The following is a 26,776-nucleotide window of genomic DNA, read 5'->3' as shown; positions in this document are numbered from 1 at the left end:
AAGTTTAAATTGTAAGCTTGGACATTCTAACGTTTCATTTAGACGCGTTGGAGCCGTTCAAGTGGAGACCACACTTGGAACCCGAGAAGGGTGTGTTCTGGGTGGGAGTGTGACACAACATGCCTAAATTAGTAGTGAATTACAAAGGAATAACTCTAACAGCATGCAAGTTATTCTTAAATTCAAGCTCTTTGTACCGCTTTTCAAATTTCGTCAAATAAGCTTTATGACCATTAAATTCTTAAATTATTTGTTCCGTAGTGATTTCGTAGCTAGAGGTGTCACGCTAGTTTTTTTAGGGCCACCACAATCTAGTCACAAGCAAAAACTCTTCCTTTGAGAATATTATATTGGCTCAATTGATGTCAAATCTCATCGTGTCATGGTCAAGAGGGCTATTGAAGATAATGTTTATATCTACAATCCGACCAAACACCATCTTCTTAAACATCTCAAGTTGCGTTTCTGTCAACTTCTCTCACACAATCCGAGTGGCACTCCCAATATGAGTTGTTAAGCAAGTAGCTCATCCTCAATAATTTTGAATTTAACCATTACTTACTATATACATGAAAAATAGAGAGGAAAATTTCGCTATAATTGAAAACAAAGAGAGTCGAGGAAAAAAAAATGATTGTCTTTTTCACACTCGTTTCCATTTCTTGTTTATATTTCTCGTCTCAAGTATCTATTTCTTGTTTCTAATTCTTGTGTTAAATTGCTATTACTCCTTCAATGTTTCGTCCCTATTTCTGGTTTGTTCTGACTTTCTACTTCTCATTTATGTCCTACTTCTTGTTTTTTAAGTGTTGGGCTATAAGTTCAGTTTCTTTGTCGTTTTCTGTTTAGGTGAGTTTATCTATGGTTTCTCTTGCAAAGGTCCAATACAAACCCTAATGCTATAGTCTACATGCAATTGAAGCAGGAAATGAAAAACGGGAAACAAACAAAAATGTTACATTCACTAAAAAGCTTGAAGTAATGATTACTATATGAAACGAACAAAACCACTTGATTGGCGAACAATGGAGAACGAAAGCCGTAGATAATTTGGTCTCAAAAGTGAGTTTGGAGAAACAAAAGAGAAAGAAATTTGGAACGATCGAATTGTGATGAGAGAGAAACAAATGATCGATTGTAGTATCTTAACTCAAAATTTTCAAACAACGAGAATCAAGTGTAAGGCGAGAACGAGTAACAAAGACGAGAATGTAAAGCTAGAAATAGAAACGAGAAAAATTTCGTAGGCCTCGATGTGGATGAGAATATTTTGATAATTTTGGAGGCCAATGATGTCATCATAAGACCATTTGAATCAAGGTTAATTTTCATTTGGGCCTCCAATGGAGGACATCAGTACAAAAATGCATAAAAAAAGAAAAGAAGGTAGAAACGAAAGAAAGAAGACACCAATGAAATAACCATGATTTCGGATATTGAAGCGGTAGGTCACCCCGACGGTCACAAGAATTTGGAGTGGTCAGTAAAAAGGTGAGTTGAGCACTCATACTTCTTACCATAACACCCAGCTGCTTCCATTTCCCACTTCATTTCCCCCCTCCCCCCTTAATTTTCCTTTTTTCACTTGCCGTTTGGGTATCTACAAAACCCTTCTCTTTTATATATCCGATTCACGATTAGATCTTACCGGCAATTTTACAGTCCCAAGAATTTTGCCAGCCACGGTATCGAATCGATTGGCTGACTTTTCCAAATCGAAGAAAAGCAAAGAATCCCCACTCTGATTGCCCACCACAAGTTTTCTTTTAAAAAAATTTGGTTTTTTCTCATCAACACTTTTGCTTTTGTGCCGATCGTCGGGTTTCGAACGAGGGAAATGGAAGGGGTGCTCTCAGCCACCGATAAACAGAGTATGGTCTCCTCCTTTCTTGAGGTTGCTGTGGGCCAGACTGCCGAGACTGCTAGACAATTTTTGCAGGTTTTTCTCCCCTCCCCCACAAACCCTTTTACCTGTTCTTACCCTTGCTCTATTTTTGTTCCATTATGTTACGTCTTGTGGCTAATGGGTTGTTTCTGATGCTTGATTCTTGTATATTCAATTTGACATTGAGGGGGTTTCGGAATCCGGCCCATTTCCTAAGTCGGTGTTGGGTTTACGGTTGTGGGACTGGAGGGGAAGATAGTTATTTTTCTATGTGCAATCTTTTGATATTATTCGTTTATTTCTTTAGAATTTTTTTTCTGTACTGCATGATGCATATGTGTCTATTACGGCAACGCTACCTATCAAGTCCCAATATCCAAATTTTGGTTCTGGAACGATCTTGTTATGTACGCATATCCTACATTTTTATTTGTTAAACGAATCACCATATCTTTTTTCCACATAAACGAATCACCATATCTTTTTTCCACCCTTTCTTTTTGGTTCTCAGACTAGTCCGTAGCTGATAGTTCTCAGTTAGTATACTAACATGAGAGGCTATATATTGGGCGGTTAATTGTCTGAGAATGAGATGTTGGACGGTTGTGGACGATCTTGTTCTTGTTCTTTTTTTTTCTCTCTCTCTCTTAGGTTTGGGACTATTTTGGAAAAAACTTTTAGTTATTTTCTTTTTGAGCATTAGTATTGAATGTTGCATGGACAGGCAACTAGTTGGAAGCTTGAGGATGCTATTCAGCTGTTTTATGTCGGTAATGAAGGAGGAGTGGTTGGACCACCACCTGTTCCTTCTCCTCCAAGTACAAATGAACAAATCAATTCTTCAACTGATCACATATCCAAGTATGTTTGTAAGCCATTTGGTTGTTTGTTTCTTGCACATTACTGGAGTTCAATTGTTAGTTTTTTAACATTCGTTTAACAATTGCCTAAGTGAATCTGGAAAACATGCGGGACCTGGAACATTTGGACAATATGAGGATGAGGTCCGCCCTCCCTTACCTGTTATAAGGGAAGCTCTTTATGATGATGCAATGTTGTATGGGTATGGTTCTTTTCCATGCTTGCTTTATTTGTGACTCACTTTATTTCTTGTGTCTTTTAGGTGTATCTGTGATGATTTTGCTTTTATTACTCATTCTTCTCAGTAGATTATTTGTTTGCTAGTCTCAGTTGCAAATGAATAAATTTTTCATTGGGCAGCTGCCTCTTATGCAGACTTTATTGATCGTTAGTTGTTCTTTCATCACGTTTGCATGTAGAGATTAAGTTCACCAGATGAAGCAAATTCCAAATTGGATTTTGATATGAATTTTCTAAAAATGACTGAAGTTTATGCTTAATATTTTATAAATGTAATGTGGTGTCTGCTATAGGACTATGTGAATATATGTATCTTTTATTCTTGCATATCATTGACTTTTAACTTCCGATTTTCCTGAATTAGTTATCTATGATTTTGTTAATGAGGCAGTTTGCTGATTGAATTGAATACAGAAGCATAACTAGCTTGAATGGGTTGCCTCAAAGAGGTTTTTTAGATTTGTGTTCTTTTTTAACGATAAATGATTGAAAGATATTCAGTTATCAACAAAAAGGAGAATAACTTAAAACGGCTTAGGGATGAGGAGCCCCTAAGCCAAAAAAGAGGAAACATACAAAGGCCTGCAGGCTGCAATCTTTTTGAGGGATGATCAATAAAAGAGATGTAAAAAAGATTTGTGAAGGGAACTCCATGTTGATATCATAAGCGGCCACCAGAATTTTTAAATGAATCAGACTTATTTGAGAAAATTATAGAATTTATTTCTTTTTGAATCTTAAGTTGAGCTCTGACAGCTTTTGACAGAAAACCTTTGCATCTGGCTTTTGAAGCACCAGCTGAAGGATAATTTTACAAGGCCATCTTCTATATTCTTGGGAGGAATCGTGCAATATCTAAACTGTGGAGGATGATTTTTTTTTTTTAGAAGGAAACAAGCCTCTTCATTTAAATAATGAAATGAGACTATTGCTCAAAGTACACACTATAAATGGAAAGAACCGTAGGACTTTAGGATCAGGAAGCATTCGGGCATCACAACTATGTTGGTATCCCCTTAACGTTCTCAACTTATCCAAACATACTATCCCAAGATAAAGTGAAACCCAAGCTCCAAGTACAAATTTCCCTTATACACTTGGGACAAATCACAAAGTACAAGGAAAGCAGACTACATCTAAACAAGTACCAGTACAATGGAACAAAATAAGATCAACTAGACAACAATAGCTAAAAAGATGGAAATATGAACACACTCCAATTTAAGTTTAGGCCTTGGATGGAGAAATCTGCAAATGAGCCTCTATTAGGAAACAACAATGCAGACACATATAGACAAGTATTTGGGGATAAAATCATGTTAGGAATTCTCTTTTGCATTTTGTCCTTGGCATTTACCCTCCCATGGTCCATGAACCATATAAATTTTTTTACTTTCTCAGGGCTGTTTGCTTCCCTCATTTGTTTAATAAATGTCCAGGAAAGATAGCCCTAAATGGAGGTTCTTGGTGGCCAAAAATTTCTAAGAAGTCCCCAGAGGAGTCTAGATTCCAAACAATGGGGTTTGTAGAATGGTTTTGGGTGAATAGCATCAATGTGATCCTTGTGAGAGGTTAACCATTCATCCAATTATCTTTCCAAAAGACTCCCAAATGCAAATCTCAGGCATTATCTGATTCAGACCATCAGTCTTTAATAACAAAAAATCTGGAGTTTGTTACTGTAAAGAGGGAGGGGAACATCAACACAGGGCTGGATGACCTGCCTATCTTACCTAAATATTTTTTTCCTCCATTGGCACGCTTAACACGTTTTTTTTTCAAGAAGTCTTTGGTCTTGCTGATTTCTTTCAGAGGTTGCATTGGCCACTTTACATCTTTGATCAGTTAGGGAGGTTAACTGCTCTCTGTTTGATGATATCTGATGTAAATAAAAACGTAATAGAAAAGAATTCTAATGTTGATTTTAAATGCGATTATTCTATTTTATTTTTGTTACAAAACATAAGTTTTGTTAACAACAAGGGAGAGAGGACATAACCGCCCACATCAACAAGTTACAAAAAAGAAGTCTAATGGGTGTAGATATTAGTTAGGCTATGGTTACAAAACAAATTTGAAGTAGAGGACTAAGTAGAAGTAAAAAAGTAACTAAATTTCAAAAGTTGTCCTGTTACTGTTTCTGGATCACAAAAATTCTACTATTTCTTTCAAACCATTGCCTCCCAAGAAGGGAAAAAACACTATCACTACAAATTGTTCAAATTTAACAATCTTTCCCTACAACAACAAAGAGGAAAGAGAAGAAAAGGTGCATCGAAGAGTAGGATTTTGAAGAATCTTTAGATTCTATGGTAAGTATTCAGTCTCTTGAAAGAGAGGATCCACAATAAAAGTTTGACTTTCTTTGGACACGATGCTTTCCACAGGTCAGAATGTAGCATGTCCAAAGCTTCTTGGTTCACAATGAGTTTGGGAGAAAAGGACCTAACAGAAAAGGAGCCATCATTTTCCAACGTCTACAATTTCAAATCATTCTTGTTATTCAGTCTAAACACTTGAAGCTTGTCCAAGAGAGCTGCCTATTTGTCAAACTTTGCATGAAAAGGATTTCTTCTAAACTCTAAATCCCACAGGCAAAGAGAATCAGACTATGGCTAACAATCGAGTCCCTTTTTTTACACCAACCATAAACTTTTGACAGTCTTGGAAATTGCACATAGTGAATCACTAAGCCATTTGTTCTTCCAAAAATGGTTTTACCCACAGAAAAATGTGTAATTATGTGCCACTCCTTAGGAAGGAGAACATTTTCATGATTTGGAACCACATGCCTTTTAGTGATTTAGAACCTTCTGTTGAAGGTCGCCATTGATTCTCATTCAACGTTCATTTCTATTTTGAGAAAATAATTTTTTTTCTAAGAAATCTCCAGCTCCATTTGACTAAGAGAGCATGATTTTTATAGTAAGATTACCAAAACCCAAACTTCCCATATCTATCCATTGACAGCACCAAGCTGTGAAGTCTCTAATCAATTTCTTCAGTGAGTTAAGATTAGAACCCAAATGGGCAAGAAAAAATTCAAAAGTGGTAGAATGGTTATGCTCGTAAGGACTGATTTAGCAATATGATGAGCCATATAAGATTGAATATCCACCTTGATAGATTCAGCCCATAAACAAACACAAACCACCTTTATAATCAACTATATCCACACAAAAGTAGTCATAATAATTTAAACAAGTTTTTGATTTATCTAGAATAACGTCGTGCACTTGGTTCACTAGCAAACGGGAATTCAACTGCTGGGCCCTTAATGATAGGCCCCACTGTGACAGAGGTCTCTTTTTCAGCCACAATAACGCTCCTTACTTTTTGTGCTGGAAACCCGCCTAATCATATTTTTTGATGGCCTTTCAAAGGATTAAGGCAGAAAGGGAATTGTCAACCTTAGCCTCACTTAAAAATCTGTTTCTTTTTACATAAATGGCTATTAAGGACCCATTTGGTAACATTCCCATTTCTTGTTTCTGTTTTCATTTTTTAAGAAACAGAGGTGTTTGGTTACGTTTCTGGTTTTTCGTTCTAAAAAAAGGTAGAAACGTTTCTCATTTTATAAGGAATTATTGGGAAAAAAAGTATTTTTTCTTGTTCCGTTTCTCAATTATTTTTTATTCGTTTCCTTTTCCTTTTCCTTTTCCTTTTCTCAATTATTTCTATTGGTTTCCTTTTCTTTTTTCTCAATTCTTTCCCAAATAACCACTATCCACATGGTTTCCTTTTTTTCTTCTCTTATCTCCATCGTTTTCCCCAATTAACCATTGCCTTCCTCTTCCTCTCATTGTTTTTGCCATCTTCCTCGCCTCTCATCGTCTTCCTCTACACGATGTCTTCCTCTTCGTTGGATCTGTGTTTTCTTCTTCCTCTTTGCGCGGATCTAGGTTTTCACTGTGGGTTTTCGCCGAATCTGTCGGTTTTTGCCGTGGGTCCTTGTCTTCCTCTTCGCCGTGGATTTCAATCCTCTTCATAGTGGGTTTTCGTCTTCTTCCTCGCTGACTCTGCCTTTCAGATCTCAATCTTCATCTTGATCTCCATAAGATTACCAGAAGACCTTCCTATCTAGGTTTGATAAAGTGAGTGGTGTAATGTTTAATTGAATTATATGTGAATAAAATAACATGAATAAAATAAAAAATAAATCTCAAATAAAATAAGGAAACAAGAAACAGTTATCAAACACATTTTATGTTTCTGTTTCTTTTTTTTTCAAGAAACAAGAAACATAAATAGTTATCAAACACATTCATGTTTCTTGTTCTAAAAAAGGAAGAAACAGGGAACAAAAAACAGGAAACAGGAAACAGAAACGTTACCAAACGGGCCCTAAGAGGCCTCTTCTCTTTCTCCAAAATTGACTTACTTTGAGTATGAATGGGAAGATATTTTAGAGGGAATCACCTAGCTTTCACTGTTTTTTTAATGTATAACTTAGGGAATCACCTAGCTTTCATTAATCACTATCAAATCGTCATTCTAACACTTCCTTTTTGAGTCATTTTGAATTTCCTTGATGAGTTTTTTTTTGGTAATTTGTTATAGGATTAGCATAGTGTGAAAGAACCTTGATTTAATCTTGTAAAGCTCTTTTTCTGTATATATGGTCAAAAATCACGTTCATGCAATTGTGCCCCCCATACATGGATCAGAGAGTCCAAGGTTTTACTTCAGTTGCATCTAACAATCTGATATCTTATGAGAATTTCCTCTATGTCTGCCAATAAAGCCAAATTTCTCCTTTTCCCAGCTTTCAAAACCAGATTCATTCTCTTCAGCTTCTGCACAAATACAAAACCTGACCAGCCTTGAATGTTCTTCCATTCACAGTTGAAGATATTTATTGCTTGACCTTCTTTATAAATACAAAAGCCTGACCAGCCTTGGATATTTTTCTTTCATTTTCAGTCAAAGAAATTCATGAAGCTTTTCTACTCAACCTCTTGTTTTCATAATGGAAAGGCGTTGGACAACTATTTTTTTTTCCGTATCTAATGCTGTTAGAAAGTAAGTCATTCTATGAAGAATTGAGGCCATTGACGATGTAAACTTCTCCACGCACTTGCTACTAACCAGAAAATGATCAAGAAGAGAGAGGATGGGTCTCTCTACCATTTATCCAGTTGAAAAACCCATTAAACAAAGGAATATCAATTAGCACCATAAGCCAGGCACCAACTCACCAATACTGTAGATTTCTTCCCTAAACCCTCTTCGGCCCTTGAAAGATTTTTTGAAGTCACAAAATACGTGTTGACACTTATTTAAAAATGTAAGAATCAAAGAAAGAAGTTTTTGACTTGTGCTTCATTAAGTCTCTATGGAGTTCTAATGTTTTAGGTTGGGACTTTGCCATCAACATGAAAAGTGATGATTGGAGAGGAAAACCAATCATTTAATGAGGTTTATTGCGGTAAAAGCAATTTTGGCTGATTTATGGTTTGAAAGGAATCAAATTATATTTCATGACTATGTAAGGGACCAGTTAGAAATATATGAGGTTATTAGTAGAATATTAGAAGGATGAGTGGAAGGGGCATATTAGTAATTTGGTATTAAGTTGGCTAGGGCTTCTTTAGTTATAAATAGAGGGTTTGGTTTTAGAGCACCGTGAATAATTTTGTAGTGAATTTCCTTGAGTGGGAATTTTGGGAGAGTCTTGCCCTCTCGAAAGGCTAGAGGTTACTTGTTCTTGTGAGATTGTAGCTTACATTTCAATATATTTCCATATTTCATTGTTCTCGAGTTGTTAGGTTGGGATCCTAAAATCCCTTGGTTGGTTGGATCGTTATGAAATCGCTCGTAGAAATGCTTCATCTTGGTGCATCCTTCTAAGGAGTTTGACAGTTACAGTATTCCTGGAGTTCAACGTGATTTTGAGAGCTTTGACGTTTCCACCTTTCCCGTGGTAATGGAGCCAATTGGCTCTTTTGTTCTCTTGCTTTTGTTGATTAGCCGTTTATTCTATTGGATTGTCTCTTTGGATTCATTTGTATTGGTTGACAATGCTATAGGCTTCGTGTTGGTCTCAAATGGAAAGTTTTGATAATTTTGTAAGGTTTGTTGAGGGCCATGGGGGTATCAACATAGTTGAATGTTCGGGTGCGCCTAATGATTCTTAGCTTTCTAGCTCATTTTATAATTCTCATGTACTTTGAGCTTTGTCTCATTATTATAAAAGAGACTCGTTTCCTTTTCAAAAAAAAAAAAAAAAAAGAAAAAAAACTACCACCACATACACTTGCTATCACCATACTCATTTGCTCATCAGGAAATATCAAAATTCACTTTAAGAGCTTATTCCAGGAGTATCATTGGTAATTTCTTCTAAAATATTTTTTTGTTTACTTTTATATTAGTTCTCAGAAGCTCAAACTTTCTTGACAATATTAATTATATTTATACTACCAACTTGCTTCTGTTTTTGAATTGTATTTGAGAAATTGCAATAGTTTTAATCAAAACAGTGTGGCTAACTTTTTCCAGCATTTGTATCTTTTTGAGCTTTTCCCTTGTACGTATAAATTAGCTTTTACAAGCTATTCTGTTCTTCACAACTTTATGATGTTGCATTGTGTGACTCCTATATGAAGCAATATGCAGTTTTTAACGTGCTTTTTGATTAATTTTATTGCCTAAAATGCGGTTATTGGTTTGTTTAGAACAACTATGGGGTATCTGCCAAATGAATCTGGATCATCAATAGGGTTTCGGAACTTGCAAAATGAAGTGAAACATCATGATGTTTGGCAATCAGGAGAAGGTGCAGCATCCACAAGTGGCAATTCTCGAGATAATTTAGCTTCTTTATACCGCCCTCCTTACCATTTGATGTTCACCGGGTCCTTTGAAAAGGTGAGTTATTTTATTTATTTATTCATTTATTTTTAACCCTTTAAAAAGGTGAGTTAGAGTCCCTTATTTTACATTGGTCGTGTCTGACCTTTACAAAATCTTACGATATTAAGGTTGATCTTCTTAATGGATGCATGCCATGTTCTTGGAAGAAGGCATTGTCTGTCTCCAATTCCCCCCTCCACACACACACCCAAAAAAAAAAAAAAAATAGAAAGAAAGAAAGAAAGAAAGAAAACTGACTTCCGAACAATATCTGTGTGAATTGGAACTAGAGGAGGTGATGACACTCAAGGGTTTCTATTTGAAATGGACTGATAGGATTAATGGGTGTGCTAGAGATTCTAAATTCTCTAGGCAGAATTTTAGCATGAAGAGGGATTGGGCAAGGATGCCCTTTGTTTCCTTTTCTTTTTCATAGAGTTAGTGAAATTCTTAGCAATATAAGTAACATGATTTATTCCAACTGCATCAATATACTTAATTGGATGACATGCCGATACTCTTATCCAAAACCATTGTCATTCATCAATCATCCAGCAGCTGTTTGACCCAAGATATGGAAGCTCCCTTGGTCAACACTATGGAGCAGCCTGAATTCAGATGCCCATGGATTAACCAATCTCTCTCTTGGTATTGCCCATCAGAAAGCCAATGACTATGCTACTTTGATTGTACATGGGTTGAGCATTACGATGCCTTCACTCATTGCATTCGCATTGAATGTCACTTTTGGATCGTCCCTTCAAAACTACAAAGGAAGTCTTACACTTATGGCACGACTTCACTTTTCCTGTGATCAAAGATTTGGGAAGAAAGGAATGCTAGAATCTTCAAAGATATTGCTAAATCATACAAAGAACTAAATAAGCCAAGAATCATATTGAAACCAAGGCTTACGTGGAAACCCAAGAATCGGGAGAAAAACCACGATGTTTTTAGCTTTATTATTTTTCTGATAAATACAATGATACGAATGAGGGACTTAAATAGAATGTAAAGAGCAAAGAAGAAAAGGAAAATAAATATTTATGGTAAGTTTTCCATAAATATTTTTTCTATATATACAAATTCTAAAACTCCCCCTCAAAGTTTGGCCTGAGAAGCCCTTTGGTGAGAATATCAGCAACCTGATGGCTAGAAGGGATGTATGAAATGCATATGCTTCCACTGTCAAGTCTTACTTTGATGAAATGCCAATCAATCTCAACATGTTTAGTTCTATCATGTAGAACTAGGTTGTTAGCAATACTAATAGAGACTTTATTATCACAAAAGAGCTTTAATGGAGTCTCACATTCTTGATGAAGATCATATAGGACTTTCTGAAGCCAAATTTCCTCACATGTTCCCAAACTCATAGCTCTATATTCGGCCTCAACACTGCTCCTGGCCACAACACTTTGCTTCTTACTCCTCCAAGTTACAAGATTGCCCCAAACAAAGCTACAACAATAACTAGAGGTAGATTTTCTATCAACAACAGATCCTGCCCAATTCGAGTCGGTACATGCCTCAATGGTCTTTTTGTTTGTTTTTCTAAAAATCAACCCTTTACCTGGTGTTGTTTTCAAGTATCTCAGGCTTCTGTTGACAGCTTCCATGTGTTTCTCATAAGGAGCTTACATAAACTGGCTGACAACACTCACAACAAAGGAAATATGAGGACGAGTATGGGATAAGTAAATCAATTTACCCACAAGGCGCTGATATTGTTCTTTATCAACTGGAACTTGATCATGAGAGTTTCCAAGTTTACAATTGAATTCAATAGGAGTATCAGCAGGACGACATCCCAACATAACTGTCTCGGTTAGCAAATCAAAGGTGTATTTTCTCTGAGACATGGAGATACCTTCTTTAGATTTGACCACCTTCATTTCAAGGAAATATTTCAGATTTCCCAAATCCTTGTCTTCAAATTCATCACCCATTCTCTGCTTTAGTTGACTGATTTTTGCCTGATCATCTCTAGTTAAAACAATTTCATCTACATAAACTATTAGATCAATAACCTTTCCTGTCTTGAAAACCTTTGTAAATAAAGTATGATCAGAGTGCCTTTGGCTGTATCCTTGGGACTTGACAAAGGTAGTGAATCTGTCAAACCATGCTTTGAGAGACTGTTTCAGACCATATAGGGATTTATGGAGTTTACACACCTGTTGACCAAACTGGGCTTCAAATCCAAGCGATGTAGACTTCCTCCACAAGGTCTCCATTAAAAAAGACATTTTTAACATCCAACTAGTAGAGAGGCCAATCTTTGTTGACAGCACCAAATAGCAGGACACTAACAATATTCAACTTAACAACTAGAGAAAAAGTTTCTGAATAGTCAATTTCATAAGTTTGAGTAAATCCCTTTGCAACTAACCTTGTCTTGTGTCTGTCAAGTGTACCATCTGCTTTGTATTTGAGAGCACCCATTTGCATCTCACAGTTTTGTGTCCCTTGGGTAGAGCACAAATTTTCCAAGTTCTATTCTTTTCAAGAGTCTTCATTTCTTCCATGACAACATTCTTTCATCCAGGACACTCTAAAGCAGTGTAGATATTTTTCAGTATTATGGTAGAGTTAAGACTTGCTATAAAAGCTCTAAACTGTGGAGAGAGATTATCATAGGAAACATAGTTGCAAATGAGATGTTTAGTACAAGACCTGGTACCTTTTCTCAGCTCAATGGGAATGTCAAGAGAGGGATCATACTCATCAAGTTTTCTTGTATGACCCTGTTCAGTTCCATTATTATCGGTTCTGTCCTGATCTCAATCTGATCACCATTATTCTTTTCTTCCACATTTTCAAGAACCACGATGTTTTTAGTTTTATTATTTTTCTAATAAATACAATGATACAAATGAGAGATAGAATGTAAAGAGCAAAGAAGAAAAGGAAAAGAAATATTCATGGTAAGTTTTTCATATATACAAATTCTAACAAATCATCTATTTCCACTACCCCTTTTTGGTGTAAAGATTACAGCCCCCAAAATCCACAATTTGAATCTTCTTATGGCTAATTGGAAACATCTTATGTTTTTCTTGTAAATGGGGCCCTTTTGTATGCCTTTCAAATAATTTTGTATTATTTCTTTTATCAATGAACTTGTTTCTTATTCAGTAAAGAACTATTTGAATGGTGACTGATGCAATAAAGCAATGTTTAGAAATTTTTATGAGTAATACTTCTTAGATATCCTTTATTAATGAGAGGAGAAGCCTTTTTATATGCTGAAATTTTGCAAGAGTTGTTAGAAGTTAGTTGTTTTAGAACTAACTTGGAGTTGAGTTAGTTTATTTATGACTAACTCAAGATACAAGATTAGTAACTCAAGATACACAAGTTTTAACTAAAGAATAACTAATATTAAAATATTAGAATGGTAATTCAAGATACTCAAGAATTAGCTAAAGAAACACGAAAGAACTTGAAGAAAGAAACATCAAGAAAGGAGTGTTATGATGTATGTATTTATATTTATATCATATGTCCTTTATTATAATTGTGCATAGTGTCTAGGGTTTATTTTATTTTGTATATAAATATGTAACTTTCTTTGACTCAATATGAATAAGAAATATACTTATCGGAATTATAGATTACATGGTATCAGAGCCATTAAAGTTTCGAATGACCATTAGCTTCCTCCTTCATTAGGCTTAAGTTTAGGTTACCTTCCGCTGACTGTTTGTCGACGCCGCCGATACCATAAGAACTGCCACCTCCATCCGCCCAAGTCTATCTTTGTTGATCATCGGAAAACATCGCGCTTGACCTTCACATGCCGTCGAAATCTCCCTGTACTTCACCCATGCGTCGACGCGTGAGAACTCCGATTTGTTCTCTGTCTTCTGGGTTTGTCTTGAATCACTGTTTTCGATTAGTCTGTACCATTAGGTCTATCAAATAGTATTCGTGTTTGACGAAAACTGAAGGTAACGCCATTGTTGTAGGATCTTTTTCCAATTTTGCAGCCGTTTAGATTGATTTTCTCTTTGTTTGTGTGGACTACAATCAGTGTGACTTCAATATGGCCGAGATAAAAAATTTGGTAGTCTCCAACGTTATTCCCTTAGCCTCTAAGATCACAAAACATAAGTTAAATGGATCTAATTATTACGATTGGCGTCGGACAATTTTATTTTATTTGAGAAGTACTGATATGGATGATCATATGACCGAATATCCCCTAGAAGATGCAAAGCAGAGGAAGGATTGACTTCGTGATGATGCCCATGTATATCTTCAGATCAAAAACTCAATTGAGAGTGAGATAACTGGATTGGTTGATCACTTTGAGTCTGTTAAAGAACTTTTGGAATATTTAGATTTTCTATATTCAGGTAAAGAGCAAGTGCATAGAATGTTTGAAGTTTGTATGCAATTTTTTTGTGCAGAACAAAAAGCTGAGTCTGTCACCAGCTACTTTATGCGGCTTAAGAAGATAACTGTCGAGCTTGGTTTGTTGTTACCTTTTAGTTCTGATGTTAAATGTCAACAAGCTCAACGAGAGAAGATGACTGTTATGATCTTTTTGAATGGACTTACCTGAATTTGGAATGGCAAAGACACAAATTCTCTCCGACTCTAAGATTCCACCATTAGATAATGCTTTCACTCGTGTCCTTCGCATTGAAAGCTCTCCGACTAGTGTGTCTATTCCTCAACCCAATAGTGCTCTCTTTAGCAAGAACAATAACCCTCGGGCACCTCTAGCGATGGATAACAATGTTAAGAGGAATAGTAATGATCATTGAAAACCAAATTCTGTAGAGATTGTTTGTAACTATTGTCTTAAGCCAGTCCATATGAAACTTGATTGTCGAAAATTGTTATATAAGAATAGTCAACGATCTCAACATGATTAGATAGCCTCCACATGTGATATACCAGAGGGGTCAATTACTATTTCTGTAGAGTTTGCTAAATTTCAGAATTACCAAGATTCATTACAAGCGTCATCTTCCTCTACTTTGGTTGCATCCACTGTTGCCCTAGCTAATACAAAGTGTCTTCTTACATCATCTACCAAATGGGTCATAGACCCTGGTGCCACAGCTCATATGACAGGTAATTCTCGCCTATTTTCTAAACTGTTGGCCTCTGCCCCTTTTCCATCTGTTACATTGGCAGATGACTCCACATCTTTTGTTCTTGGCTCTGACACTTTCACCTTTACCCCGTCCCTTTATCTCTTTTGTGCTACATTTTCCAAACTTCAATTTAATTTCTACAGTCAACTTACTCTTGACCTAAATTGTGCTGTCATGTTCTTTTCTGGTTATTGCTTGTTTCAGGATCGTGTGATGAAGAAGATTATTGGTAGAGGATATGAGTTGGGAGGCCTTTATCTCTTTGATCATCAAGTATCGCAAGCTGTGGCGTGTCCTGTCGTTCCCTCTCCTTTTGAAGTCCATTGTCGTTTAGGTCATCCATCTTTGTTCGTGTTGAAGAAACTTTATCCAGAATTTAGGTCTTTGTCCTCTTTAAATTGTGATTCGTGTCAATTTGCGAAATTTCATCGTCTTAGTTCGAGTCCTCGAGTCGATAAACGAGCAATTGCTCCATTTGAGTTAGTTCATTCTGATATTTGGGGTCCGTGTCCAGTTGTATCTCAAACAGGCTTTCGTTATTTTGTTACTTTTGTTGACGATCATTCTCGTCTAACTTGGTTATATTTAATGAAAAATCGTTCTGAGTTATTATCTCATTTTTGTGCCTTTCATACTGAAATATAAAATCAGTTTAATATCTCTCTCATAACTTTGCGTACTGATAATGCGGGTGAATATTTTTCTCATTCTCTTGGCTCTTACTTGTGTGAAAATGGCATTATTCATCAATCTTCTTGTGCTGACACTCCATCTCAAAATGGTGTTCCAGAGCGAAAAAATAGGCATTTACTTGAAACTGCCCGTGCTTTATCGTTTCAAATGCATGTTTCAAAAATCTTTTGGGTTGATGCTGTCTCTACAGCTTGTTTTTTGATTAATAGAATGCCTTCCTCTATTCTTAGTGGTGAGATTTCCTACTGTGTTCTTTTTTCTACCAAGAATTTGTTTCCTATTGCTCTTAAGATATTTGGTTGTGTTTGTTTTGTTCGCGATGTTCATTCTCGTCATACTAAGTTAGATCCCAAATCCTTGAAGTGTATCCTCTTGGGTTATTCACGTGTTCAAAAGGGGTATCGTTGTTATTGTCCTACCCTTAAAAGGTATCTTGTTTCGCCTGATGTTGCATCTTTTGAGGATACACCCTTTACTTCATCACCATCGAGTTCATGTCAGGTGGAGGATGACAATCTTTTTATATATGAGGTTACCTCTCCCACACCATCCTCTTCCATTGATGTGCCTCCTTCCCGCCTGTTGATTTCTCGAGTCTACTCCCGACCTCCACCACAACCTTCAGACTTTGTCCTCCATCAATGCTTCCTTTATCATGCGTTCTGGAGCCAAGTGATGATCTTTCCATTGCTCTTCGCAATGGTAAACGCAAGTGTACTTACCCCGTTTCTTCCTTTGTTTCCTATCACCAGTTATCTCCCCCCACATATGCTTTTATTATGTCTCTTGAGACATCTATTCCTAACTCTGTTCATGAAGCTTTCTCTCATCCTGGCTGGTGAAATGCAATGATTGAGGAGATGCCTACTTTATATGATAATGGTACTTGGGATTTGGTATCTCGTTCTATAGGAAAAAAGACCATTGGTTGTAAATGCTTTTATTATGTCTCTTGACACATCTATTCCTAACTCTGTTCACGAAACTTTCTCTCATCTTGGCTGGCGAAATGCAATGATTGAGGAAATGACTACTTTAGATGATAATGATACTTGGGATTTGGTATCTCGTCCTATAGGAAAGAAGGCCATTGGTTGTAAATGGGTGTTTCCTGTCGAGATGAATCCTGATGGAATAGTGGCTTGATTGAAAGCTCGCCTTGTTGCCAAAGGTTATGCTCAAATCTATGAAACTGATTATTCGGATACATTCTCTCCAGTTGCCAAATTAACTTTTGTTTGCCTATTTCTTTCCATGGTTGCTACCCATAACAACCTGTGCATCAACTTGACATTAAGAATGTTTTTCTGCACGGTGATCTCCAAGAGGAAGTTTATATGGAACAACCACCTGGGTTTGTTGCTCAGGGGGAGAGTTATAAAATATGTTGCCTTCGAAATTCTTTGTATGGTTTGAAACAAAGTCCTCGTGTGTGGTTTGGTAAGTTTAGTCAAGCTCTTGTATGCTTTGGTATGAAGAAGAGTACATCTGATCATTCGGTTTTCTATCGCCGATCTGATAATGGTATAGTTCTACTAGTTGTATATGTTGATGTTATTGTTATTACTAGAAATGATGCATCGGGTATGGGTCAGTTTTATACCAAAGATTTGAGTCAATTGAAATTTTTTTTGGGCATTGAAGTAATGAGAAGCAAGTAAGGTATTTATTTGTCTCAACGAAAATGTGTACTTGATTTGTTGTCTGAGATAGGAAAATTGGGAGCCAAACCAAGTGACACTCTAATGATGCTAAATCAGCAACTTGTTAAAAGAGAATTATGTAAAAATCCTGAGAGATATAGAAAATTAGTTGGGAAGTTGAACTACTTAACAGTGACGCGACCAAACATTGCTTATTCTATAAGTGTTGTAAGTCAGTTCATGTTTTTCCCTGTAGTGGATCATTAGGCTGCAGTAGAGCAGGTTTTGTGTTATCTAAAAGTTGCTCCTGAACGTGGGATCTTATACCAAGATCATGGACATACGAGAGTTGAATGTTTTTCTAATGCTGATTGGGTGGGGTCTCATGAGGATAAGAGACCAACTTCTGGATATTGTGTCTTTGTAGGTGGAAACTTAGTATCATGGAAGAGTAAGAAACAAAATGTTGTTTCTCGTTCGGGTGTTGAGTCAGAATATAGAGCTGTGGCACAATCTGTGTGCGGAATAGTATGGATTCACCAACTATTATCTGAGATAGGCTTTAGTATTTCTGTGCCAGCTATTTTATGGTGTGATAATCAAGATGCACTTCATATTGCATCTAATTTACTATTTCATGAACGAACTAAACATATTGAGGTGAATTGTCACTTCATTCGTGAGAAATCCCAGATGGTTTGGTGTCCACAGGATATGTGAAGACTGAAGAATAATTGGGAGATATTCTTACTAAAGCTTTAAATGGAGCAAGAATAAGCTATCTGTGCAACAAGCTGGACATGATCGACATATTTACTCCAGCTTGAGGGGAGTGTTATGATATATATATTTATATTTATATCATATGTCCTTTATTGTAATTGTACACAGTGTCTAGGGTTTATTTTATTCTCTATATAAATACTAGTAAACAACACGTGTGATGCACGTGAAAATCACACACGAAAAAATTATAACTTAACTTTATAAAATTAGAACCGTCATTTCAATATTTTCATATCTATATCATTTTTATATTCGCATCGTAATGACTGAAAAATGAATTTATTAAGTAAAGAGACAATGTTATCATCTTTCGAATGTATCTTTGAATTTGATTTGTTTGCACATTTCAAATTCCATTTCTTAACATCTTGAGCTTACACGTTGCAAACTTAATCATCTAATCTATGTATATCCAAATAAAGTGGAAGATAGAAATGTTGTTAGTTGTGTAATAACATATAGTATTATGTAATATTAGTTATGGAAGATGGAAAAGTTATGTTATGACCCTAATAACATGCCTAGAGCATTAACTAATATCACTTATGGGATCAAAACCTTTTTTTTAATAAGGAGTTGAAAAGTTAACAAAATGTAACTTCCCAAAATTATAATGGAAGGGTAAAACATCTTTTCTTTGACTCAATATGCTCAATATGAATAAAAAATATACTTACTGAATTTTAGATTACAATAATATACCCAATATGAATAAGAAATATAAATTTTAGATTACAATAATATACCCAATATGAATAAGAAATATACTTATCTGAATTCTAGATTACAATTTCTACATAGGTGACAATGTCAAAAATCTTGAAAAATCTTCTTTATGTGAGATTAATGGGAATTATGCAATAAGTTGCGCTCAACATCTTTGCCTTTTACATATGGTGGTCTCTCTTTATGGGTTTATTCAAGGAGTAGTTCATTTTGGCAGCTTGTGGTTAATAAAATTCAGAAGTAGCTAGATGAGTGGTAAACATCCAATCTATCAAGAGGAGAAAAATTGACAGTTTGCTGCTCAGTTTTATCTAGCATCCTCGATATTGCATGCCGATTTTCTGAATACCTCAAAGTTTTTATTGGCAGTGGGAAGAATTTTGCAGTGTTTCTTCTGGGATGGTTTAGAGTGAAGCAAGTTAGTCATTTAGTAAAATGGGAATCGGTTTCAAAAACATAAATTGATGGCGGCTAAATTTAAAAATATGGCTCTTTTGGTCAAATGAGATTGGTGATTTATATTTGAAAGGGATTTTCTCTGGTGTAATGTTGTTTAAAGCATTTATGGCATTGGTATTTATCATCGACACATGAGGGGGGAAATATGGTTTGAGTTTCTGTAGCCCAATGATTAGCATTTCTAAGGTTTGGAAATAGTCTTTAGCATCCTTCAAGTTCAGAAATGGCGGAAGAATCTCTTTTGGGTCTCTAGCCTTCAAGCATAGGTCGACCAACTGTACAATTAGGAAGCGATTTTGCAAGTTGTTATTTGCTTCCTTAATTCCATTTAGTTTTCTACAAAGAAGGCTTCTTGTGTATATTTTTGGATGGATTATTGGTTGCTTACGGTCCATTTGTTCTTTTCTTCCATTTCCTTTCAACCTTGCCTTGACAAATAATGATCATAACAGTTCTTGGTAATCAATTAAAATTTAATTTCTTAATTAAAAAATGGGTTATAAGATGAGAAGAGCTCTGTCTAGTTGGGGAGTGGATGATATTTCATTGTCCTCCACTTTGAATAATCTTCATCTTCTAGTTGGGGAGTGGATGATATGACTTCATTGTCCTCCCCTTTGAATAATCTTCATCTTCTAGTTGGGGAGTGGGTGATATGACTTCATTGTCCTCCCCTTTGAATAATCTTCATCTTTTAGGCGTGTGTTCATATAAATCTTATTGTTTCACCTAGATGCCTCCTCTTTCTTCTTGCCCATGTTCTTTGCAAAGCTCTAGATGGTTTGTCTCCCAAGGTTTGTGAATTGGCTGAAGAGCCTCTTGGTTATGTGAATGTTTGACTTGCGAGCACTAAATACCACTAATATTTAGATCAACTCAAAGGAAAAATGTGTTTTGCGTTTGTGGTCAAATACCTAAAAGCAAGAACCTAAGCCCATGCTTGGTTCAAAATGCTCCGCAGGTTTGGTGAGCAATCATTTTGAATTATTAAAATATGTCAAAGCTCCTGACAGTAATTGAAGGGGGCTTTTTAAGTACTAAGGCGGCACAAGACTTAACAGCAGTGTTTGGAAAGGCGCGATCGAGTGTGCATCTAGGCAAAATGTGCAACAGTGGCGCCTCGCAAAGTTGAGTGCATGACAAAAAGGTGAGCGCCTTCTGACAATTCCACAAAACGCCAAGGCTTGAAGCACGCTCATAGGGTGTTTTTTCTATCTTTTAACAATTTCATTTAATTTAAAATGTGCATCCTTTAAATGCAAATGAGTTTCTGTTTTATTATAAATTCATCATTACACTATATATGATATGACGACTACACTAAAGGGGGTCAACTTGCTTGTTCACGATTTCTTCTCCAAAAAACCAGTACGTCTCTTCTCTTCTCCTCTTCTTATTCTTCATTCTTCTTCTTCTTCTTTCATGTTACCTCTCCTCCCCTCTTTCAAGCTGATGAGGTGAGTGCTGGTAAAATTCAAAAGAAGCAAAGACTTGGGTCCAGTGATGCATATTTTACACCACACCCAGGAACTAAGGTGCAGAATAGAAAGAATGACAAAGAAACAAACTACGATGAATCAGGCATACAAAAAGGAAATAAGGGATCACACCATCCAAAGAATTGCTTGATGGTTTTATGATGTCGGAATACCTCTCAATGCCTGCAATTATGAAAGCTTTGCCCCTATGGTTGAAGCAATTGGGTGATTCGGTCCTTGATTGAAACCAACATGTAACATGAGTTGAGAGTGTCGTGTTCAAAAATGGAATTAGAAGCTACAAATGAGTTGATGAGGAACCAAAAGGCAGAGTGGGCCAAGGTTGGATGCACCATTATGGTTGATGAATGGACAAATAGAAGAAATAGAACACTAATTAACTTGTTGGTTCCTCAAGAACTAATTCTAAGACTAACGCTTCATGTTCATGTTCATCTTCCACACAACTACCACCGCAACCCACTCCCACACCAATTAGTTTGGATGGCTTTGAGACTGACGAAGAAGATATAAATTGTTATAAGTCAAAAAATAGAAAAAATGAAGATAAAGACCTATTTAGTGAAGATGACTTCGATATTTAGGATTTTATAATTGTATTTGTGATTGTTTTTATGTCATTTCACTTAACTTGGTGTTGAATGACTATATTTAAATCTTATCTATCTTTTATTATTTTTTTTTGTAGAAGTATTATTTCTATCTATCTATGTTTTGGAGTAAATTGACATGTATATAGTACATATATATATTTATAATTTTTATATTTTTCATATATAGTGCGCCTTAAGAAAAAATCCCGCTCCTTTCTGTGTGCATTGTGCCTGGGCTCCGTAGGGCTATTGCGCCTTGGACATTTTAAAACAATGCTTAAGAGAGACTAACTCAAATTCATTTAGCTTGTATATTACAATTTATTTAAATTGCCAATGAGCTAGAATCGTAATGCAAAAATCCTAAGATAACTAAGTAATGATAATTTTTTTTTAATTTTTCTTTATATTCGTGATTGTCTGGATCAACTTATATTCATCTTGACTAATATCACGGGACAACCTGTCCGACCCTACAACATTTGGATATTTATTCCAAGTAGGTGACCATCATGGATTGAACTCATGATTTCTTGATCATTTGTTGAAACTATGTGTTCGTTTTATTCACTAAGATAACCCATGATGGTTAACTAAGTAATGATTACTAAACGAAAATATTTTGGAAATTGAAAAGAAAAAAAAGAATCATTAAAACAATATGTAATTAAATTGAAATTTGCCTACCACAAATCTCGTTGTAGTTGTCTGTTGGATTTTGTGTAATTATAAGCTTGGTTTGTTTCTTTTGGATATCATTATTGTTGTTAGGGCGTGTTCCTTTTTGAAATTATGGTTAAACTTCTTTCTTCCAACTTCAAATCTGATGTTAAAATAAACTCAAGTAAACCAATTATCTCTTTCAAATTATTTCAAATGATTCCACATTCCAGAATTAGAGATCGATAATTAATTTAAATCTACTTGAAGACTGAAACCTGGGATGTCACAGTATGCCCTTGTATATTCTTTCATTTCTCTTAATAAATGTGCAGTTTCTTGATTGAAAAACAAAATTCTATTTCAGTATTTCTATCTTAATACCATATTCTGGTGCTCGTTCTTCTGATATAAGTTTCTTTTATTGAAAGATCTCAAGCATTCTTCTGTTTGTGTAGTGATGCAGTTCTGTCTTTAATCAACAAGTTGGTACATTTATGCCATTCCTCAATTTACTGGAGGTTTTTATCTTCTTCAGGCAAAAGGTGCTGCCTGCGTCCAGGACAAGTGGCTGATAGTAAATCTGCAGTCCACCAAGGAATTCAGCTCGCACATGGTATTATTTTGAACCATTGTGATTTCCGTCTTGGTAGACTGCTTACCATTTTAACAGGCACTTACTTGGGACACCTATTTGGCTTCTGTAGCTTAACCGGGATACATGGGCAAATGAAGCTGTTTCTCAAACTATTTCTACCAATTTTATTTTTTGGCAGGTCAGCTCCATACGTTCTGTAATTTTTCTAAGAGTTAAATCTTATTTGTAGTCGCACATGGCATCTCAACACTTTGCATAAAAGTTGACGTAGACCATTTTATTTGTTTTTGAAAATGAAACATAACAATTGCATAAGATCATCTCATTAAATGAAAACTACTAATTAAATAAAAGACTCAAAGCTCAAACTGAAATTGTACTAACAAATTGTACGAAGACTTGGTTTTATTATTGATAATATTGGTTCAGAAGAACTCATGGATTAATTATAAGCTATGAACCAACCTGTGTATTCAAGAGCACCGGTGTTCTCTCCCCTCTAAAAACAATGCAAAATTCTTTTAAGTTTCAATTTTCCTAAACAAACCTAAAATGGAATGGCATGTCAGAGCTGCCATTGTCCCATATTAGTTTCACCTGTTACCCTTCTTTTTTTTTTTTTTTTTTTCCTCTTCTGGTAAGATTGATTTCGTCAGTTGCAGAACTGTCTTGTAATGGAAAATTTATCGTTTCTTTTTCCGTTTATGTAACATTGGTGTTTCTGGGTTATATTCAGTTTCAGTTTTTTTAATCATATCATGTTATTTGCCCTCAGGTGTATGATGATTCAACTGAAGGCCAAAAGGTTTGCACATATTATAAACTAGAATCAATTCCTGCTGTCCTTGTCATTGATCCCATAACAGGGCAAAAAATGCACTCTTGGTTTGGAATGGTTCAACCTGAACGGCTACTTGAGGTGTGAATGTTTCTGGAGAACTTAACTTAGTCTTTTATCTCAATAATGGGTTTGGTTTATCTGGCGAATATATTATCTTGTGTCTTGCAGGATCTATTGCCCTTCATGGATGGAGGTCCAAAGGATCATCATGTTACCTTATCTCATAAACGTCCAAGGGAGAGTTCCTTGACTCCACCGAAAGTTCGAGGTATTTTGTGTTTTATTTTAATTTAGAAGTTTAGAAAATTAATGGTACAATCTATTCCACCGAAATAAATAACAACATTTATTTAGCCGTTTGTTTCAAGGGATTTGAGGATTGGAGTAGGCTTTGGCATCATAAAACCACATTTGGTTGAAGGGTTTTGGTTATTTCCTTGGGAAAAGTTGTTTCCCAGTCATTAATAATAAAGCAAAAGTAAGGGATTTCTTTAACCGTGAAAAAGAGTGGGATTTCGATTTTCCAGTGCTACCTGACCTCTTCAACCCAAGTTATCTCTTCCTGTTTTCGCTTCCTCTTTCATCCTTTCTACATGTATCACTCTTTTTCTTTCTTTTGTTTTCTTTTGAAAATATTATCTTCCAAGGCTTTTGGCTCTGGTCTTGGCATCTACAAGTGAGTAAAGTAGAAATTAGCTTTGGGCTTTTTCTAGTGTGAAGATTCTTTTAAACCCAACAAAATGCAGGAGAAATTCCAAGATTCAAGGAAGAAGAAAAGAGGGACTGTGGTTGAGTTCATCATGTGTGTGTTTTCCAGTTCATGCCTCAGTGTCAAAAACTCAATTATTTGGGAGGAAGAATTTTATTGAAAAAAATGGATGAGTTTGGTGTGTCCCCCACTCATCCACATGCCTCCTTCCTCTACCCCTCGAGTTTTTTTTTTCCCTTTTCTTTTTTCTTCCCGTTATTATTTTTCTTCTATGAATAAAAATGGAATGTTATTATTTCAAAATATTTAGAATATTAACTTAAAAATAACAAATAAACTAACAACTAATTATTTAAAATTAAACCAAGTAAATTAATTGTTAAACAGTAAATTTAGTTTAATTTAATACTTTATTATTGTAATCTTGCAACTTCAATTATAAATTACTCATTTTTATAAATACTTGTAATCAATAATAGAATTAATATTGTTATTTTTTTCGAAACTTTGAATTAAATTTATTGTTTACTAGCTATAATATTTTATAAAGTTGTCATATAATTAAATATAAATATAATTTTCTTTCATAATATTCAGATAACATTCTCATGCACAGCCTTGATTCCCAGCAATCTTATTCACAGACATCCTTATTTTTGGGCATCTATGAATCATCCTTAAACCGATGACCCCTATTTGATGTTAAGTAATCGGCTTTCTGTCTAATTGAACTAGCCAAACAACTATTGATTCAACTAATTCATCTAAACAAAGGCAGCTAACAGGCAAAGATGTATTGATTAGATGAAGATTCCTTGCAGTTTGATATCTCAATTTATATTGGTGAAAGGAAAGTTCAAACCAGTTTTGAGTTTGGATTCAAGAATAACATGGAATATTTCAACATGAATAGATGAAAAGATATGATACTGCCTTTCTTGAAGACAAGCAATATCAAAAGTAAAAATAAAGGAACAAGGAAAAGTTCATACGGAAACATTAATACAAATAAAAGTAAATAAGTTTTGTTTCTGATCCCAGATACACACACACTGTACTGATAGTTGGAGGTCCATCCTTGTGATTCTTTGGACGGTTAATTGTGGTCGTGAATGGTTTGCTGGTGTCTATTTTATTGCAAAGAGCGTAAAATTCCTATTTCAATTATCTGCAGAAGTGGAATACGAAGAGGATGAAGAAGTGCAACGTGCATTGGCAGTTTCTCTAGAAGGCATGAAGGAAGCAGTCAAATTGTCTTCTGAGGACAAGGACACAAAAGTTGCTGAGAAGGAAGAAGAGAAGTGCCCAACTTATCCACCATTGCCTGAAGAACCCAAAGGTGACAGAAAGCTTCTTTGCAGGATCGGAGTCCGTCTTCCTAATGGACGTAGATGCCAAAGGAATTTCCTCCGAACCGATCCAATCCAGGTGTTTGTTTTTTACGAGCTGCAATTCCATTCTCAATTTTGTTCAGACCTTGTAGGGTTATTATATGATTCACGCACTTAGGCCTCAGAATTTACGTCAAATGGTTACTTTTCATTCATACTTTGCTGATCTGATAATAGATGCCATACTAAAACATTACAACTTATTCAAGCTTCTAAGAAGCAAAAAGACATTAGAATGTTAGACAATTATATCATTTGATGCACAAATATGAGCAATACTTATTTGAACTCAACCATAGCCAAACAAATGTACTTATAATTCAACTAAACTCTTAATGTCTCAATTCAACCCTTTTTGCCAAAAGTTGTCTTTCATTTTAACCCTGAGGCCCTTTTCTTGTTGCAGTTGCTTTGGTCTTTCTGTTCTTCTCAGTTAGAGGATGGTGAGACAAAACCATTCAAATTGACACATGCGATACCAGGAGCTACAAAGACTCTGGATTATGATACCCAAATGACATTTGAGGAATCAGGGCTTGCCAATTCAATGATCTCTGTCACTTGGGACTGAGAAGGCCCCATTTTCCAGAACTATTTCCATACATAGTTGGGCAGTTGTGTAAGTAGTCAGTCAGTCACTGTATTTTGTGGTTTTTCTGCAGTTTCTATATACTATGGGTAAAAGTTTAGCTAGTTCCTTTTTCTTGTTTTCCCCTCGCATTCCCTCTCCTCTTCTTTTCTTGTTGAAAATGTATACGCCATACAGAAGGGGCATGGTTATGACTACTATTTGTACGATAAAGAGTTGAGTTTTCCTCTTTTGCCCTCCTAAGCATGGTGTATGTTTGTCGTGCTCGTAAATTTGGTAGATGTGCATTATTATGGTAGTAATAGAAATTTTCTATGGCCTTTAGCTATAATTTGTAATCCTAATTAGAATCCTAGATAGATTATGTTGTATGTATTCACTGCACGGAGCTTTTTAGCAATGTTGATTGTGAGAAAAAACTCAAGAAAAAGAAAAAAGGTGTTGGGTTGGATGTATCAATATTGAATACGATAACTACACATGGGTTCTTTTAAAAAATACAACAAAGCGACGGTATTTACGAGAAAGTCTACATGTCCACAATAAAAAAGGTTAGAAATGCCCAGTCAACAACTTACAACTTTTAAATTTGTGCTATTGTTTGATACACGATCGTTTAAATTTAGATATTCAGATC

The 26,776-nt window shown here is 35.5% G+C and overlaps 1 protein-coding gene across 1 annotated transcript; it reads left to right on the top strand.

Moving 5' to 3' along the window:
- The first annotated feature begins 1,329 nt into the window (after positions 1-1,329).
- On the top strand, positions 1,330-26,463 carry LOC101223107 (plant UBX domain-containing protein 7). The gene is made up of 11 exons (XM_011656780.2): positions 1,330-1,491; positions 1,663-1,939; positions 2,610-2,746; positions 2,838-2,948; positions 9,664-9,856; positions 22,550-22,627; positions 22,719-22,787; positions 23,385-23,528; positions 23,619-23,718; positions 25,334-25,587; positions 25,957-26,463. The coding sequence occupies exons 2-11, from the start codon at positions 1,838-1,840 to the stop codon at positions 26,119-26,121; spliced, it is 1,353 nt and encodes a 450-aa protein (XP_011655082.1). The 5' UTR covers positions 1,330-1,491; positions 1,663-1,837; the 3' UTR covers positions 26,122-26,463.
- The last annotated feature ends 313 nt before the right edge of the window (positions 26,464-26,776 follow it).

Source organism: Cucumis sativus, chromosome 5 (assembly GCF_000004075.3).
Source record: "Cucumis sativus cultivar 9930 chromosome 5, Cucumber_9930_V3, whole genome shotgun sequence".
NCBI classification, from domain to species: Eukaryota; Viridiplantae; Streptophyta; class Magnoliopsida; order Cucurbitales; family Cucurbitaceae; genus Cucumis; species Cucumis sativus.
This window is presented reverse-complemented; position numbering and strand designations above follow the sequence as displayed.